The sequence below is a fragment of the Bacillus rossius genome, chromosome 11, assembly GCF_032445375.1.
Source record: "Bacillus rossius redtenbacheri isolate Brsri chromosome 11, Brsri_v3, whole genome shotgun sequence".
In the NCBI taxonomy this organism is placed as follows: domain Eukaryota; kingdom Metazoa; phylum Arthropoda; class Insecta; order Phasmatodea; family Bacillidae; genus Bacillus; species Bacillus rossius.
Genome location: NC_086338.1, coordinates 22,499,256 through 22,518,874, shown reverse-complemented (window position 1 = coordinate 22,518,874; position 19,619 = coordinate 22,499,256). Strand labels below are relative to the sequence as shown.

At 38.3% G+C, this 19,619-nt stretch overlaps 2 protein-coding genes across 4 annotated transcripts in view; one reads left to right on the top strand and one right to left on the bottom strand.

Annotated features, from left to right (window-relative positions):
• LOC134536692 (ribonuclease P protein subunit p25-like protein) overlaps positions 1-19,619 on the top strand; it is a 444,926-nt gene that overhangs the window by 58,509 nt on the left and 366,798 nt on the right. The window lies entirely within an intron of this gene.
• LOC134536690 (tyrosine decarboxylase-like) lies at positions 929-18,468 on the bottom strand. 2 transcript variants are annotated; one of them, XM_063376543.1, is made up of 9 exons: positions 18,370-18,468; positions 15,720-15,922; positions 13,834-13,947; positions 9,291-9,342; positions 7,540-7,610; positions 6,044-6,280; positions 4,721-5,260; positions 3,723-3,888; positions 929-1,770 (listed from the first exon to the last, which is right to left on the bottom strand). In XM_063376543.1, exons 2-9 carry the CDS (start codon positions 15,918-15,920, stop codon positions 1,490-1,492), a joined length of 1,662 nt encoding a protein of 553 aa, XP_063232613.1. In that variant the 5' UTR covers positions 15,921-15,922; positions 18,370-18,468; the 3' UTR covers positions 929-1,489. The 2 variants fall into 2 exon arrangements, with proteins under 2 accessions (XP_063232613.1, XP_063232614.1); XM_063376544.1 differs by lacking the exon at positions 13,834-13,947.

Sequence of the window (19,619 nt, the reverse complement as noted above, 5' to 3'; positions counted from 1 at the left end):
TTTTTTTTTAAATACAATACTTTTCGTAGGAGAATTAATTTCCCTGGTGGCTGCAAAACTACGGATCTTAGCCTTAACTATAATATTGCCAAACACAAAGTAACAAAGATAGACTATGTGTATCACTTTCAGCCCATTTAGTGTGTTGGTTAGCAGGAGAAAGATGACCAAGATAAGCACATATAATAGCTTTTGATGTTTGTATGCTACAGTAAGTGATTGTGATTCATAGCGACAGCCAGCTACTTGTTTTAACTGTGTATTACTAAATCTTATGTTACACATTCTATAATACAGTTGAAAATTTAAGCATTAAATTAAAATTCACTTAAGAACGTTTCTGTGCTTATGCTTGTTAACAATACAGTCTTGTATGGTAGTAGACACACCCTGAGAGACCCTGAAATGAAGCTAATGCAAAAGTAAGATAAATAAACCAGTGTTTTATAGGATTCAAGGTTAAGGTGGCTTGGCTGGGGGGTAGCCACACACAAAACTTACTAATATTAAAATTAACCTAATACAATGCTGTGACCTTGCCCATTTTCAGTAAGCTTTTTCTTAGAAAATAATACTGTGTTCTTATAATTTTATTTCAAAATTGTTATTTTTCTGCTAACTGAAAATTTACACAAAGTAGTGTTTTTTCAATTTACTGATTTATTTTTCACCACTTTTGTAACAATTTTATTACTAGTTCTTTACTTGTGTGGAAAAAAATATTTTTATTATACCTACAGTTTTAGTGCAAGTTTATTTTATGAAAAATGACTTATCTTGTAGTGTTTTTCTTCTTTTGAATTTTAGTATTTTAAATACATGTGCTCATGTTTTTAAGTTGCTTTATTTATTGTAGTTATCAAGAATATTTGGGTTGTGAAGTTCTATTATGAAGTAATGTATGCAATGAAACAAAAGTAGAAGAATATTGTTCATCTATTTTTACATTTATTACATATTAAAAAAATAATATAAAAAGCAAACACAATACAGCAAATAATTTACACACACATTCAAAGCACTAATTTCATAAAATCATAGTTGAATGCTATGACAAACTTGGTTACAAATAATTTGTTATTCACATGTACATTACACTCTGTATCAGATAATACTGTTAGAATTGACATTCTCATATAAATATTTCCTATAGGAACAACAGAATCTTGAGGTACATAAACAAGACTTCATTAAGTTTGTCTTATCATGTTTTTGGAAGTTAGAACATGGTTGATAGTTGAAATCAGAATAAAAATTGAGATAATTAAATACTTGCACAGACTAGAATTAGGAAAATGACTGCCACACATATTCTTGCAGCCCTTGAAGTTATGAATTCAATAGTCACTTCAACAGATGTTGAATGCGCTCTTTCCAGAGCCTCATAATGACTCCCCGTATTGTGGTATAATGCGCTCCGGAAAGCACTACCGTAGTCGTCGTCGAGATGGTGTCGGTAGGCTCGGTGACACCCTCGCGGTCCAGCAGATCACGCGGAGTCCTTCTCCTCGTCGATGGAGGTGAAGACCTCCTCCTCGTCGGGGAAGAAGCTGTCCTGGTCGTCGGGCACGATGATGGGCGTGGCGCCGTCGTGCAGGCTGGAGCGCGACAGCGAGCGCCGGAACACCTCGCGCGACACGCTGCGCGTGAAGCTGAGTCGCCGCGACAGCTTGCGAGCCAGCGGCGCGGGCGGGACCGCAGCCTCCGCCCTGATGCGGTACGAGCAGAGCAGGTCGCTGGCGTGCTCCTGGATCACCTCCCACGCGTGCTCTGCAACACGCGGCCGGGGCACGTGGTGAACATGCAGAGCCAGGACTGTAGGATGGACAAAGGCTGGAATATGTGAATCTGGTTTAAAGAAATTACGGAAGAACTGTAGAGGTATACAATGTGAAACAGATGAGAAGGTACATTTTTTTATCTTGCATATATTTCGGGACATGTTAGTTTATATAATACCAGAATCTACACTTTTGTAGTTTATTTGCCATGTAAACAATTTAATTAGTTTTGGGAATTAAATTTTTATACTTTCTATAAAGTGTTTAGCTTTACATTTCGTAAAAAAATGAGTGCGCGTAGTTATGTACACGCGTGAAAAGTTATACTTCTTTGGCATCATTAAAAAATAGTTTTTAATTGCATGCAAATAATTAATTACAATAAAATAATAAAAGAGCTGGAAAAAGAGAGTCAACTCAGTCAATAAAGTTCAGTTTAAATTTAAAAAATTAAATAAATAAAATTTAGAGAATAATAAATATATATGACATAATTTGTACTAAATATTATAAGATTCTTAATTAGAAATATTTATTATTGATTATTTAATATTTTAAAAGAAAATTAAATAAATTTAATAATAAATACTAAAATTAATTTAGTTTACTCATTTTTTAAATAATTATTATTTTCTTAATTTAATATTCACTTTTAATTTTCATCAAAAAGTTTTCATTAAATTTGTTAATTTATTTTTATAAATATTTATTTTTTATTCAATTTAATAATAAATATTAAAAATAAATATTTTAGTTTGATCGATTTTAATTTTTATCACAAATTTTTATTAAAGTTTTATTAAATTTATTTATTTATTTTGTAAATGTTAAATAACCAATAATAAATATATAACATTAATTATTTAATAATATTTAGTATTAAATATATTAAATAATAATATTTTAATTTATATCAATAAATAATACATACGGATAGTTAACCTCAATTATATTGGAGCACTTGGAAAAGTATATAAGCACAATTTTTTTACTAATATTTACGAATAGTAAATAATATTAATCAAAACATTCAATTTAAATCACTACTGAATATAATTTATTAGCACATATATATATATTTCACACTTGTATGAAACTAAAACATGTGTTGTGAATGTAGAAACTAGAAACATGTGGATTAATATTATAAACATGAAAACAGTTATCAGAGGCGACGAGCGTGCCAACATGCACGATTAATAGAGGTTCTATTTTGTTGGTAGCTCATTTTCGAGACTTAATGAGCGATTTAGCGGGCAGCTTCAACCTGTTAATTTTGTTTTACAATGATAGGCGCGTATCTTAAAATTTCACTGTCATCATTTTTTCATAACGCGCCTAAAGAAATAAATATAACTTAAGAAAAAATTAAAAAATAAACCTTCCACCGAGTTTTGAACCAAGCCCTTCAGCATATTAACCGCGCAGTATAACCACTGCTTTGACAGTAGGTTACAAGGAAAATGTGTATTATGTTTGATGTAATACCAAAATAATGTGTTTTTGTTTAAAACTTGGAATTTACTCTTTACTATGACTATTTTAGTTTACCAAAATAAATTCCATGGTGATTTAATTTCACTATCATAAAGTTTCATTTGGCACACCAATACTTTTGGTATGTCCCCTAATGTGGGTTTATGTTCATACGCGTGGGTCCGCCATCTTCCTTTGAAAATGTCGTTACATGGTGCGCGCGCAGCTTCAACCTGTTAATTTTGTGTTACAGTGATGCACGTGCATCTTAAAATTTCACTCTCATCATTTTTTCATAACACGCCTAAAGATGTGGAACTTCAAAAAAAATATAGGTACCTATATATAAATCCAGTTTTGATTGTTTTTTTGGGGCAAAATTTATTAAACTAGCGACTTTAAAGTAATACCAACTTCCACGATGGTTTAAGCCCAAACACCATAGAAGCACAGATATTTAATTACCTATGTCCTCGTCCTTTTCGCGCTCTGCTGTCACAGCAAAGCGGATGATGTACCGCCCCTTCACCAGGGAGGGGATCATGTGCAGCTTCCCTGATGCGTTGATGTTAGCAAGTAGCTCCTGGTTCAGTCGGTCTGTGCCATTCAGGCGGAAGCACACCAGTCCCGTCTGCACAAGGATCACGAGTTTCATTGCAGGATCTTTTATGGTCACACAAATATTAGATAATTCAGTGTGGGTCGTCCCAATGAACTCAATTTGCTGCAAAACTGACATTAACACCTTCAACAGGTTTGTTTCTCTATGTGGTAAGATAATAATAAATAAATACGTAATAAACATTTCTCACTAAAAATGTTATCAAAAAAATTCGGTTTTTGTTAATTAACAGTTCAATGATCTTTATTACTAATATTTAAATATATTGCCAGACTTTGTTTCGTGACTGTTGTATAAATTATTTTAAAATGTAATGAAATAAAAATATTGTGCTCCGTTAATGAAGTGTTCGAAAGCTGTGGTATTAAATCCATGTTTAAATATATATTGTTTTTTTATAATTTATCCATCAATCAAATACACAACATCGATTAAAAGTGTGCAAGTTTTCAAACGTATGTTTTAAAAAGTTAATATGACATGACCATGTGAATAGTATGAATAACCTAACATATTTAGAGGTTAATGTCTCTTGCGCTCACTAAGGTTGGAGTCATTATTTTAAGGAGTCAACATCAACTTTGTTCATAATACCTTTAAGATTTTTCATGATTTAACTGGCATACAAATATGACTGTATGTTATCCGCTGTGATGTTTGTGGCCAGTAGAAGTAATTTTAGAATATACTACTGGTGTTTTATTAGAACCATCACATACAAGTTTCAGATAGTAATGTGGTTTCATATGATTCCAATGATGGTAAAAACCATTGTAAGTTCACAAGCGCAGCTTCATCGTCACATTAGCTTAGCGAGACGCTTACCGAAGGCTGCACTCACTTTGACTTCGTTGATGATCTCGAAGCGCTCGTCCTTGTGAACCAGGCCCTCGAACTTCTTGGCGAGGCGGCAGTGGTTGCGGATGTACTCCTGCAGGCCCGAGATGCCGTAGCGACGGAACACGAACCACAGCTTGAGCGAGCGGAAGCGCCGGCTGAGCGGGATCCCCCAGTGGCGGTAGTCGATGGTCTCGTCGGAGCGCTTGTGCTGCAGGTACAGTGGGTCCACGACCAGCGCCGAGGTCAGCTTCATGCGGTCCTTCACCCACATGCACGAGCAGTCGAAGCTGACGAGCAGCCACTTGTTGGGGTTCGTGTTGAAGGAGTCGGCGTGGTGGAGGCCCTTCATCAGGTAGCGGTTCTCGGGGCAGATGAAGGAGTTGCCGGCGTAGGCGCCGTCCACGTGAAACCACACGCACGGGTAGCTGCGGCAGACTGGGCCCAGCTCCGACACGTTGTCGAACGCACACGACGAAGTCGTGCCGAGGGTGCACGACACAAAGAAGGGCATTAGGCCCTTCTTCTCGTCCTCCTCCATGGCCTGTAACATGCACCAATGTCATGTTATGTTAAGGTTGCACATGCTGCATTGTGGATCTGAGTCCCACTTTGTGTTTGACTTTAGAGAACTATGATGTGAACTTTCACATGCAATCATGAAGATCCCAGTTTTTGTCATGCTGTTGGAAACCTTGACTCATTTAGAGTCTTTATTGCAGGTATTTTTATACCTTCATCAAAGATGTCAAAGGGCAACACAAATTTCCAGTCCTTTACCTGTCCTCCTCTCGGAGGGTCACCTGGGATTGAAAGCACATACCATCTCTACATCCTCCTCAACACTTGCCCTGGATATGCGCAGCCATCTAGCAGAGTAGTAGGAAAGCTACAGTGATTCACCACTTTCCCCCCACTCGAAGGACTAACTGATATTAAAGGCACCCTACAAGGCTTCGTGGCTTCCCCAGGGGACTGCATTACCCTAATGTGCATGTTTTAAATGACTGTATTTTATAGAAACGACTGTTTATCGATGGAGATTCTAATTCACGCTTGATACCATTAGACATGGTCAAACACCATTTCCGCAATGTTTTGTGGGTGAAAGTATGGTGATGGTAAAGAAAGTGACTTGAAACTAAGTCATGTAATGGAATCTTCAAAATTGGGAAAAATCCCTGACATAATAGGAATCGACCCAAAGTTTATTGAAATTGTCAGTTTATGAAACAAGTCTTGGTGGGACTTCGTTACCATAAAATGTTTGTTTCGATGCAACCACAAGCTAGCCGTGTTAGGCTGGGCGCTGCGTGATCGTCCTCACCTTGCGAAGCGTCTCCCCTCGCAGGCTGCAGTTGGCGTCGGTGTCCAGGATGCGCAGCTTGACCAAGGCGATCATGGCCGCCTTCTCGACGCACGAGTGCGACTCGGTGGAGCAGTAGGCGACCAGCTTGGGCAGGAACTCGCTGTCGTCGGCCTCGGGCCGGTCCAGCTTCAGGTACTTGATGGCCTGTTGCCTGGCGGCCAGCATGCTCACCAGGATGCACTCGCTCGCCGAGCCCTGCCGGCAGCACGACACACGCGGCGTGAACACCCGCGCCAGTTGCGGGCCCGCCCGTTACCTCACTGTATTCCCCACCACAATCATGTCATCCATGTACACTATGCATGTTTGCTAAGTCAAGCCATGCAGCACAATTTCCATCTCTTAAAAGTTGCAGGAGCATTAATAACCCGAATGGTAACAGAGTGAATTGGAACAGCGTACTCCTGGTTGAAAAACTTTATATCTTCTGGGTGCAGCTGTACTTGCCAGTAACTACTCTTTAGGTCCAATGTAGAGAAACATCTGGTGCGGTTTAGGTGTGGGTGGTGGTCTTGTTATGTACAGTGTGGTCTTTGTAAAAGGAGGGGGGGGGGGGGGTTCCTTGGAGCCGTGTCACTGGAACGTGGGGGCTAACAATATTTAGTTTTCAAACTCAAATTTATTGTTTACCAAAGGAGTGTCCATCTTCTTTCCGAGAGTCCGCAGTGTTGTTTAGGTTAAATGAAATAATGAACATCACCTAAATAGTTTAATTTGAAGATGAAATTTGACGGTTTGTAAAAAAAAACTTGGAACCATATTATCTCAGCCGTGTTTGAATGCCAAAGATATTAATAAATAATGTGTCATTTTTAACATCACACCCTGCCTTATATGTTTATTTGTTATGGCTCCTTGGTGGGGATGATATTGGGAGGATATTTAAATAAGCCCGAAGTGATTCGCAGATCGCACCTGAGAAATTTCCTGAGTAGGCCTAGTCTGTATCGATGATATTCTTATATTTGTGAGCGATCCTGAGGTTACACTTAAATTTCTAGCTATCCGTGACATTGCGCAGTATAAACTATTTACAATATTATGCTATAAGTGGGATATCCTTGATCATGCATTTTTGACATATCTATTACTGAGACCTCATTAGGACAGCTCTAGGTTGGGCATTTGAACGACAGCAGATATCCGTGAGGTTTGAGATGAATAATATTCTGGGTTGGTAGCACAGTGGATAGTCCAGAAATTCAAAGATATTATTATGTAAAATAGCTTTGTTATGCTGTGTTATTGTTTTAATACAGAGGTCTAGTAAGCATTAATCCAAATTATGTGTTTATATACTTATGTATAGTTAAAAATTCCTTAGCAAAGTGTTTTTATTGCATTAGAACTTATTAGCAAAAGATAATAACTAAGAATTAAAGTTTATTTTAAGTGGTTTCTTCGCAAATGTGAACGTTTCCAGAAAAGGTAGAATGAGTAATGCTCTAACTCACCTGAATAACGCCACCGCCTTTGCTGCAAGGTGAAAACGTTGTGAACTCCTGCGGCAACGCCAAAGCCTTGGCTGAAAAGAAAATCAACATTGTTCATAAAATTTCCGTACGGAATTCTTCATAACGCACATCAGGCATTCGATTCCGAAAGTCTTTCACTGAATGTCCCAAATAAGAGTATCGTTTGCAAATTTAACTCTACCAGATTGAATGAAATCATACTTTAATTTAAAAGGGCCAGAATTTCTTTATTTCTAGGTGATATTTCCATGCGACAAAAGTTGATTTCAAAATTTTGTTATTAAAGGTTTACAATTCACTACCAGTCCATCAACTTAATGATCGGTAAGCTTAGTTTTACTGATGCATTTGAAACAGGACTCGTTGGCGCTCGTCAGACCAGAATGTGACTTGTCATGAGGCCCTAAAATACACCAAATTTGGTTAGAATTGGGACAGCAAAGCATGTTTAGTCATACTCGTAATGTTTAAATATATTTAATTTGTAATTATTAATTAAATATGGCGAAAAAAAGAAAGAAAAAAATGTAGTAGTGGGTTAGATGGTATCGAACCCAAGCGGGCGAAGCTTGTCCATTGAGCCACGCCGCTGATTTGACGATTCGTGAACCTATATTCCTCGTACTGTACTTTAAAATCTTTCACGTGGTCATAATTATGAACACTTTTGATTGCTATTAGAAAACACTTTATATGTATCTGGCAAATAAGTTCGGAGCAAAACGATAACTGGAAGAAAGCTAAAATGCATGATACATTCACAGGAATAGCCCTTAAATAATAGTAACGAGAATAATATGAAAATGAAATATGACCTGCCGTGTAACAGTGTGGGTGGGTCGAGATAAGTGTGTAGCTTTCTGCAGAAGGTGTGTGAACTCGACTGACATACATCGGCTTCGGTTTTATCACGGAAACAGAATCTCAACTGCTTCCCAACATTGCTGTACACCTTTGAACTTGCAACCAAATAACTGGTTTTATTGTAAATAATAGAGAAAAATTTTTAATGTAGGACACTAAGCGTCTGGATTGCTTAACTGAACATCTTTATAACCGCCAAAAAAAAATTGTCGTAAAATGATTTCATTTAAATAATTTAGGCTAAGGACCTTATTTGCCTTACAATTTCTGACGTTTTGTTTGCCCACAATTATTTCAATCACATCATTTTACGACAGCGATAACTTTATCGATAGTTGTAGAAATTGTGTTAAATATTATCTATACGCTTATTTTTCCATCTTGTATACATTATGTAGGTATAGGTTTTTCAGCTGCAACTCCAAATGCATATACCAGCCGTGGGAAGAAATTTAGATCACAAGTCGTGTATATGATTTCATTTGATTAATCTCGCTATGAACTTGCAGCGAAAGTTTTCGGTACAGTTAAAACTGGGCGCACAACTGAAAAAATTACAGTCACAACAATTCGTGCGCGCAAGGTTTTACCGCCATGATTTCGAACCTACTGATTAGATCCGTGGTTAGATTGGTTAACCTAAAATGTTACAGTATCTAAATTAATTATTATGTTAAAAAAAATTGTGTACATAAATAACTGGTCAGATGACACGGGATAATCATTTGGTAGTTACATATACCTATTCATCTACTAACACTACCAACAGATGTCAGGTACATCGCGAAATTTCATTGGCTAAAATGAACAGAAAGATTTCAATGGTGGACCGATGTCGCACAGTGCAAGCCAATGGAGACACTCACCATACCAGTCCAGCACTATGGTCTCCAGCTCCGTGCACACCGGACTGGCGGCCTGCGACAGAGGAGACACGCCATTGTATTACACCCACATGCTAGTTAATACATCGTTCAGCACCAACATGTAACTTAAGACATGAAATCAATCAGCAGTTTGACAATACCTAACTGAAATGGCAAAAATGTTACCTTTTACCGTGTTTAAATTCATCGAATATAATTTATTTATCAATGTATGAACTAAATGGATTAGAAAAAAATAATATTTCGTTGTTTGGTCTTGCATCTCTTATTTGTAACGTGTTTTTACATTAATGACATTGGCTTATTTTTCAAGCAGATAAAAATTTACCAATTTATATTTATTCTTGGAGTAGTTCTGTTATTGGAATGTTTATTACTATTGATTTTAATGTATAAATGCATTATGTGTTAGTCAAAATGAGAAATAAATAAAAAAATAAATTTGGTACGTACTATCATATTTGTTGAATAATACATTATTTTTCTAAATACGTGCAATGTTTCATTTTAGAAACAAAAAAACACAGAAATCTTCTGGTTCAAAAACGAAATTGACCTAGCAATAAAACCATAAAATCTGGTCCCTTCCATGGCGCTGTTTTAAGGAAGCGCGAGAGAAGGCATTGCCGCCTGATTATGGCCTGCTCAATGCCTGATGTTGGTGAAATGCAACTATATCACACTTTAAGGGTATGTAAAAATGCATCTAAAATTATAATTTTTGTTGGTTTTCAAATATATTTGCACTGTTTTTTTTTATTAGTAGGAAGTGGAAGTATGCCCCTTTTTTTTATTTTACCTGAAATGATCTATAGAAAGTTATAGTTTCGGTGTTGTTTTGAAAAAGTGAAACTTTTCTAGCCACGGTAATGTTAAGTTTGCTCTGTCAGATGAAAACTAAAACTTCGTGTACTTTATTACATTCGTATCAAATTTTCATACTAATGTGCACGTAGCACGTGTGTGTGTTTTACATATTCACACAATCTACACCACAAAATAATCCTAAATACCTACTTTTTTTTTGCTACAGTTTAATGAATTTTTGTCACTAATAGTTTTGATATGGCACTTGAAGAAGTAAATGTTTCCACTGTCGCGATACGAGTTTGTAGAGCTGGCACAGGCCTTGGTGAAGGGAGGGGGGGGGGAGGGTACTCGCCAGTGTCTTCAGCTTGCAACCCTTCTCTGCGGTGTGTGGACTACACAGAACCACTCGGGTGTTTGTGTCTGTGAGTGTCTGCATGCAGCTGCTAGTCTCAGGAGCACCGACAGCAGGATGGGCATGGCAGAGCTCGTTGTCATGCCCAGCACCAGTCAGGTATCGCGCGAGACTTGACTAGCTGTAGTTCTCGGCGTTGCCCGAGATAAATACATCATGATATAAGGAACATCACTGCCGATTTTCAAGTCTGTAGGACGTACACTTGAAGAACGGGAAATTTTGATTTTAAAGTCTCGTTGATTGCACATTCTCGGTGCACCAAGGCTACGCATCAGCAAACAGCAGTGGCGTCTCGTCAGGGCAAGCAAGGCAAGCAGTGCTTGCCCAGGCGGTTTCCAGACATTGTATTTTTTAAATAAATATTTTATTCAGAATAGTATTTTACTTTGGCTCGTGCAGTTAGGTGTATGTATTTTTTACACTATCTTCTTGGGACCCAATACTGTGCGCTGTGCGCTATAAAAAAAAACTCGTTGACACAAAAACATGCTGTTTTAGAAGCGTTGCTAGGTTTAGAAGCGCTGGTAGGATCGCTTTCAGCAGGAAGGCTGCCGCAGTAGTTTCCTTTCGGAAGGGGGGGTGGCATGGTACAAAGGTTCAGGGAGGGGATTGGCTGGAAATTTTTTTATTTTTATTTTATTTTATTATTTTTTTTATTTCCTAACCTAACTAAGGCTGGAAAAATACGTGGTAGAAGCTACGAAGGTAACGCTTTCTTGCCGAACTGGAGCGAACATGGCCGAAGCAGACGGTGGAATTCTTCCGCCGACTGCTTCGGCTATGTCCGGTACAGTTCGGCACGGCAGGTGGCGATGTCGCGTTTCAGTCGGCGGTCGTCTCTTGGGGCGCGCGCATCTCTCCCGCGGGCTGTTGACTGGCAGTGCGTGGGGGATTTGTGGGCGTACGATGATACTACACTCCCACTTAGTATATAAGTAATGTAGAGTAGGTATTTTACTATCAGAATAATGTAAGTCAATCATTATTTTTCAAAAATAATGTATTTAAAAAAAATGTCAATTTTTCTACCTGTGGAATAGTCAATGTTCAGTTAAGAAAACTACTTAAATAGCACCATTTTGTACCTTGAAATCCATATTTTCCCGGCGGAGGGCCCCCAGACACCCCCCCCCCCCCCAACCTCATCATGTTTTGGTGTGAACGGAGTTATTGCTTCCCCTCATGTAAACCTCACGCCTCGCCAATGGCAAACAGGGACGCAAATCTCCAGCTTTATTGTGTGAGAAGGCCAGTAGCCCATAGGCAAGACGTGACGGACGCACCAAACGATAGCGTGTTACAAATTCAAGGCAACGCCACCCATCGACAAAGTTCTAAACTAAACTTTTATTAGCTCCTTTAGTTCGCTAGCAGCCGCGAGCTTCACCGCGCGGCTGGTTTCTCCAAGGAGAAGGATAGACAGTTACCAGACTTTACTATATGACTGTGTGGCGGACATAGAGAAATGACATAAACTCATTGTTTGTGTGTCTATGACCTACCTCCTATGATTTTTTTATATTTTAAAATGGAATTTATTCCCCTTTCACTCCTTTAGGGATGGAATTTCATAATTATGTGTAGTTTATGTCACTCCGGCTCATAAGCTATCTATATGCAAAAAAAAAATAATGTCAATCCGTTGCTACATTGCTGCGTGAAAAAAGGACAAACAAAAAAACACACTTTCGCTTTTGTAATATTATATTAGATATTCTGAAAAAAAAGTTAATAATTCAAATAAATAATTTAAATAAAAATTATTTTGGTTGCCTATTCAAAATAGCATGACCTAGAGACAGAAAATTGTTTTTAAAAAGTATTATCCTCAACTTCTTGTATCGTTCCCGGGTGACCTTTTTAAATCATAGTTTGCTATCCTCTCCTGTGACTCTTCCTGTTTTTTCTGTGATTCATTTTTGACTATAATCTATATGTTAAGCGTGGCTCTTCAGCCTGTGAGAATTAAAAATTCTATTAAGTGCTACCATTTCGGAAAAAAAATTGACCTTCGTCACTTCTCCGAAATAGAATTCTGGAATCGTCCCAGATACATGCATACAGGGATGAAATTACACGCGGAAAGTTTTCATGTTGGTTTCTTTATAGGTTTGAAACTGTTCAAACTACTAATAAACCAGTGGAATTTCTTTTGGGAAACTGTTCAAATGTTTCAAACGCAGTTATCCACAATGCATAATTTTTAACATTTTTACAGTCAAATTCCGCTGGTACGCAGCAGGGGGTGCGGGGGTTCTGAGCCGTGGAGCGTGGCCCGGACTCTCGCTGCTGGAGCCCCGCTCCATTGGGCTGTCGACGTGTTGCACGCTCGATGGATCGATAGTATTTTAATTTTCGTTCGACATATCGAGGGCGAGATCTAGTACCGCAAGGCCGATGGAGGTAGCCCTTCTCCCTCCCTTATTCATAACCAACCTTATTCAGCACCTGATCTTAGCAGTCGGTTCATTGTAAAAATGTTTTTTTTGTTGCGCAACATCTTAGCTCTCGGTATACGGCATTTGGTGGGAGTGATCTTGATAACGCGACGGAAGTAGCATGGAACGGAGATGTGTAACCACAGTGCTGCCATCTGTGGCGGATGGTGCGAACGAAAGTTCGCAAAGCCAAAGGGAAACTTTCTAGTTTTAACTGTTTATAATGTTCAACACATTAGGCAGCATGTTAATAAAATTCCTTGTCGAAAATCAGGTCCAAAGCGGGCTTTTTTTTGCAAGTCTTTTTCGCTTTTATCGGAGACATTTCATTAAATATTTTAAAATTTAGGTCTGCTGATCAAATGATTTAACAGTCAACGTAGTTGCTCTGGCAGCGAATTCTAGCGCATGTTGGGAAAACTACTTGTGATTCACGTCAAGATATGTAGTTGAAAATAAAAAATTCGTAAATTTATCACGCTTGGCATTATTCAAAAGAATTTTACATTAAATTTCGTGTCAGAGTTTCGTATTACAAGTGTATTTGCAACATGAGAACACTAGAATGTGCTCGTTACCGGGCTTTGATACTACAGATCTCTGGCGAGTATTGAAAGTATCGCTCATCTTTTAAGAAAAAGTAATTATTGTTGCTTGTTGATATAACTTTTGGTTACATGTCAGAAGTGCATTAAAGTTGTCTTTTGAGGGGGTTATTATTTAAAAAATGCTTGGGACTTTCCATTCATCCTAAAGGTGTTTAAAAACTACTTAAAAGCCTCCGGTCATGCGCCGCTCCCAAGTCCGGCACTGAATGAAAGGAATGTCGGGGTGTGGACGAGGGCGGGCGGCCACTCACCCAGGAGAAGGCGATGCTGCCCAGCGCGTCGGACAGCATGTCGGCGATGATGGAGGGGTACGAGTTGCCCGACGGGAAGTAGGCGTGGAAGCGAGGGTGCTGCCAGTGGGTCACCTGCGGACACGCGACACAGCAGCCTGAGCTTGAGCGCCGAGCCGAGCCGAGCCGAGCCTTCTCCCCCCACAATCCTACCCGAAACCTTTCTACAGGAAATGGGCGCGTTTACTTATGTATTCGCTATAGAAGGTAGTCTTACTTTAATTTTGCATTCCAAAAATTTATTTAAATAAAAAATAAAAGATTTGGAGTGACATTATAAATACGGTTGGTAAAGTATAAATTAAATTAAAAAATTAAATAAATACTCATAAAATTAATTTTTAATTTAGTAAAATAATTGCAATAAATTTTAATTATTAACTAAAATAAAAATATATAATCTATATATTTATTCTGATTTAATAATTTTAATGATTCATTAAATAATTTAATAATTTATAGTTAATATTGCAAATAACTTATACATGCGAGAACACCACCTCAGAAACACTGCCCTGAAAACGGCCAGGAGACTACTAAAACTTCCATAAACACTCCCTGCCAGCGACAATGGAAACTTACAAGCAACCTGACATCGTTATCATACGGGAACATAACCTTACTTATGTAAGTACACTTAAAAAAGTTTATGAACATAAATTCTATCACATATATTCACAATTACTAGATTTTTGAATGTGAATGGACCAGTATTAAATGCCAATCATTAAAGTAGCTACTTATAAGATTTAAAACCACACATTTTATCTTTATTTGTATTTAGCTTTTATTGTATATATCCTCTGAAAATATCGTTGCATGGTGCGAGCGCATCGAAAAGATTAACACGTAATTTTTTCATAACGCGCCTAATAAAGTATATATAACTTCAAAAATCTATCATTCACACCAACAAAAGTAAAGGATTCTAAAGCAAACCGCTTGAAAATAGGTTCTTTTCCTCCCTTCCCCTCCTAAAAATGAAATTGTACGTGCGCTACTGCCGTTGGTGCTGGATCTCTGAACCTGCAGATTCTGCCACCACCAACCCTAGGGTCGAACACGAGATTGCCATTCTTTAGTCTACCCGCCGTGGAGGCACAGTTTGTGTGTGAATTTTTTTCCTTCATGTATTCAATTTGAAATACTCCTTTATTATAATGAATTTTAATGCTGATTTCTGTCTGATTTCTTGTCATTATGTTACTTTAACAATATCGTTACGTGATTAATATTTTAGGATTATTCCTAGAGAGTTACTTCTAGCATTATTAGCCTTTATGCAGCTAACCATTTGCTAACCAGAGTGACTTCACTATCTGTGTCACACTCGCACTTTATAGACCAATAATTAGGCTGCTAGGGGGAAAAATGGCGCAACAACTAATGAGAGTAGAGTTGGAAGCCATTTTTGTGGGACTGGAGACAGGTTTATATTTATTAATAATTTTTTAGCAAACGAAAAAAAAGTCGAGATATTACAATGCTAGTGTGTGATTCCCGCTTTAAAAATAATTAATGATATTATTTATGAATCATTAGCAGAAATTGTAAATAAAATAATGTGTCGTGGTTAGAATGATTAGCTGAAAGTTTATATAACCCTTATTTATTTATCTGTTTAAAACCTGTGCTCACAAATTGCTGGGCAGATGTCACGGGGTAGGCCTAATCATTTGGTAGTTAATACAGCTACCTACTAACATTGCCAACGTATGTCGGATACATTGCGAAAAGTTCATTGGCTGAAGATTTCAATTGTAAACCGACTTCGCACAAGTCATTTGGACAGTCGAGTGCATGCACTCTGTCACACGTCATGTGGTGTCGATGAGCCGTGCACTCACCCCCTTCATGATCTTGGTGTCGACGTCGGCCATGATGCAGTCCCAGGACTCGGGCTGCTGGGGCGCCTCCGAGGGTATGAGCTCCTTGAGGTAGCCCGGCTCCACGTCCGCCGTGACCCGCCGCGACCCCAGGTTCTCCATGTAGTCGCAGATGTAGTCCACCATCTGCTTGCCGCGCGCGCGGAACTCCTCCGTGTCCATGGCTGCGGGCGCGCATTCAAGCCATCAAGTATCACAGGTCGTTACAATAGAAATGAACCAATACAATATATTTCTCTGTATCAAAAAATAAATAACTTTGAATTTTGTATTTTAACCGTCGATAATACAGTGCAACGGTATTACAGTACTCAGGGTTGGAACTTCATAACTGGAATGCTAGATGGCGTTAAAATTGCTAGATTTTGAGTTTTTTTGACGAACATTTTTTTAATCTTTCGTAAGAAATATATTTTTTTTTGATAAAAAGTATCCTTTGTTCCTTCCAATACCTCCAAGAAAATGTGTACAAAGTTTCGTGATGATCGGTTAAGTAGTTTTCGCGTGACAGTGCAACAAACAAACTTACATTCACATTTATAATATTAGTAGGGATTAACCACTGATCAACTTTGATACTTTTTCAATTGTTTAACCTTCACGAAATGAAAAAAATATATACAGCGGATACTTTTTGCATAATTAGCTGCCAAACTTACATTTTTTTTAACTGTCTTGGGTTGTACAAATAAGGAGGAGAACTTAATTTATTGCAGAATTGAAACTTTTTAGGTTTAATATTGTATTGCCACTGGCTACTTCATGATATGGTTTGCATTTCTATCACAAAAACACATTTATTGTTTCTTGGCCGTTCGAAAACGTAACAAATTTGAGAATTTTGAAATGCCGGGTAAAATTAATTAATATTTTCTGAAAGAAATTCAACCATTTCTTGAAGTAGCCAGTGACATTGCAGTTAAACCTAAAAAGTTTCAGTTCTGCATGAAATTAAATTGTCATTATTTGTTTAACCCAAAAACGTTAAAAGTGTAACTTTGGCAGTTAATTATACAAAAAGTATGCGCTGTATATATTTTTCATTTCGTGCAAGTTAAACAATTGAAAAAGTCTACAAGTTTATCTGTAATTGCTGTAAATATAAAATCTTGACCTGAAATAGGAGGCACCCCCTTAAGTGCTCCCAGTAATGGAACTTTAAACATTATACTGTGTAATATACATTATACTGTGTAATATACATTATACTGTGTAATATAATCGTTGAAACTGTCTCGTCGTTGTTAGACTGCTTGTGTTCGTCTGTGCTGTTAATTTTTTTTTTCATGATTAAATTCCGTACACGGAATTCTTGTGCTGTCTGGTAATTTAAGTTTGAATGAGTTTTTATGTGCTGTCGTCGTTTGGTTGTCCATAATTCGTGTTTAGATTCATCGTTTGGTCTATTTATTCGCCATAAACTAGTTGGCTTGTGTTCTAGTAGTTTTTTTTTTTAATTTCTAATTTATAAATTTTTCCCATGACAAACAGTGCAAAACTGCATTGGCGCATGTCCAACACTAAATGTTGTTTATGTTTTATATTACAAAGTGGGGCTATGAAATATGATCAACTTTTTTTTAATTTTCTCAATCTCTCTAAAAGTGTCACGAAAGAATTCATCAGTTACTATTGTCGGGTCCATTTACACAATCAGGGCGAATGCAAATTGACAATATTTCACCAGTTAGCAAAATATGACAGCCAAAAATCTTGATGTCTATTAATTAATTATTTTATGTTACAGCTTTTACTCAGAGAGGTATCTGTGGTTGTGTCCTAAAAGTTATGTTTTTAATATATTAGAGTATATAGGTTTAATTTGTCACTTGGAAACCATCTAGCACAATGAACCGCAGCATCACAACGTAAGCGCCTTCTTCCAACAAGTCGGAGACATCTGCCACTGTGAGACTGGTGACTTTTCGCTCGAAGATTTGTTTGTAATTCCAGATGACTGGTCCTTCGTGGAAACTATGCTGGGTTCCAATTTCCAAATTTAATGGTTAATTGTAAACAAGGTAAACACACGGTGTAAGGAAAAAATAAGGATTTTGCTGTAGACTCAATAATTTTTGTTGTAGTGTTGTAAATACAATAAGACTAGCTGAAGTATACCCGGCGTTTCCCGGGCTAAACTATACTTTTGGAAAACCACCTCAGTTGATGGCTTTATAAGATAAGAATCATCACTGCCGAGTTTAACGTATGTAGGACAAGTACTTGAAAAACGGGTAAGTTTAATTTTTAAAATCCTCGCAAAATTTTGTAGAACTTAATTTTTAAACACGGGAATTTTGATCTTTAACGCCCTCGCAGCTTTAATTAGGAGCTGATTTTAACAAAACTCGTTCTTAGCGGATGTCTTTGTGACAAAAGGAACATAACATAAATTAATTGGTAAAGTGTATTTATTGTTACAAAAACCTTTAAATAAACGCATTTAAATAACCATCAGCCATAATTTATAAGCCCTATAAAATCGTGGACAAAAGTACGAAATGTTGTAGAACCAGTTAATTGTAATAAATATCCAAATTTTTTACCCACTATGAATTATGGCTGCCGTTGATGCAAGCGAGTTTCCTTGGATGAACCCTGGTGCACTCACCTGTCAGTGGTGTGTTAGTCCTCGGCCGCCGGTTGAAACTGCGGCGTCCCCGTCGCTCTTATACCAGGCCGGCTGCCCCTCCACTCCGCTTCCCGGAGGCTGCTGTTCCAGAAGGTCGAGGTTCTCCCCCCCCCCCCCCCCCTCCCTACAGACCGGGCGAGCCGCCGGGAAATCCGGCCGTCGCGGCGAGACTCTCAGACTCGTGACGTCATCGCGCACCGTCCGGGGCAGTCCCTCCCACCTCCCCTCCCCCGCTCACAGACAAAACAAAACAGTTTGAAATACGACCATTCACTATAGTCACACACTGACTGCTAGTTTCGTGAGCACTGCTGCGAGCTCTCCGAGGCGCTGGACCCAGGGGTGAACAACCCGCGGGCGAGCCGGGTTGCCACTGCACTCCCGCTGTTTCCGGACCAAGCAGCGGGAATGTGGCCAGCCAGCCTCGGCATATCGCAGCCGGCGGGCTGTCTCCTGTCTCCGTGCCACGCGTAGCGTGACCAACTATATGGTCAGATACGCTCTAAATGTTGATCCATCACCATATCTCCACCCTGCCGGCGAGTAAACATGCGACAATTTATTGCCTTTTAAACCCAATTTAACTGTGAGTATTTAATGCTTCCACCATTTGTAGGGCAAGTCTCGCCTTATGTACTAAGTTATGTCGATTTATTATGGTTTCCAGGAAATAAATAGGTGTTTGTACTTTATGCACGCGCGTAAGAACTTATGTTTACTTGGCATAATAAAAATAGAATTTTAGCTTTGCTTGCAAATGATTAATATAAATAAAATAATAAAAGTACTGGTTTGATATAGATGTGGTTTGTAATGTATAAATTCAAATTAAATTTAAAAAAATTAATACATATGCAGTATTCAATATTAATGTTACGTGTGAGAAAACTGGTTCATAAGGAAAGTCGAATTAATTCTTCTATAGTTTTATTTGGTACTACAATTTACATGGATAATTAAATCACCACACTTAATGTCTGTTCGCAAATCACTCGCGCTTAAAAATGTGTGTTCATAAATCACTAAATATCTGTCTAGTCCACAGTGGACTCCTCACTGGAGCTAGCCTCGCACATGTCCGCACAAACAGTCTCGCGCCACTCAGTCGCAGTCGCTCTATCCTCGCCGAACTCGCAACTTCATGGTCGGAACTCCCGGAACTCCCATGGCAGTCTTTCTGGAACTGACTGGAGTGGTTGTGATGTGATGCGTAATTCCGGGCCGACCCG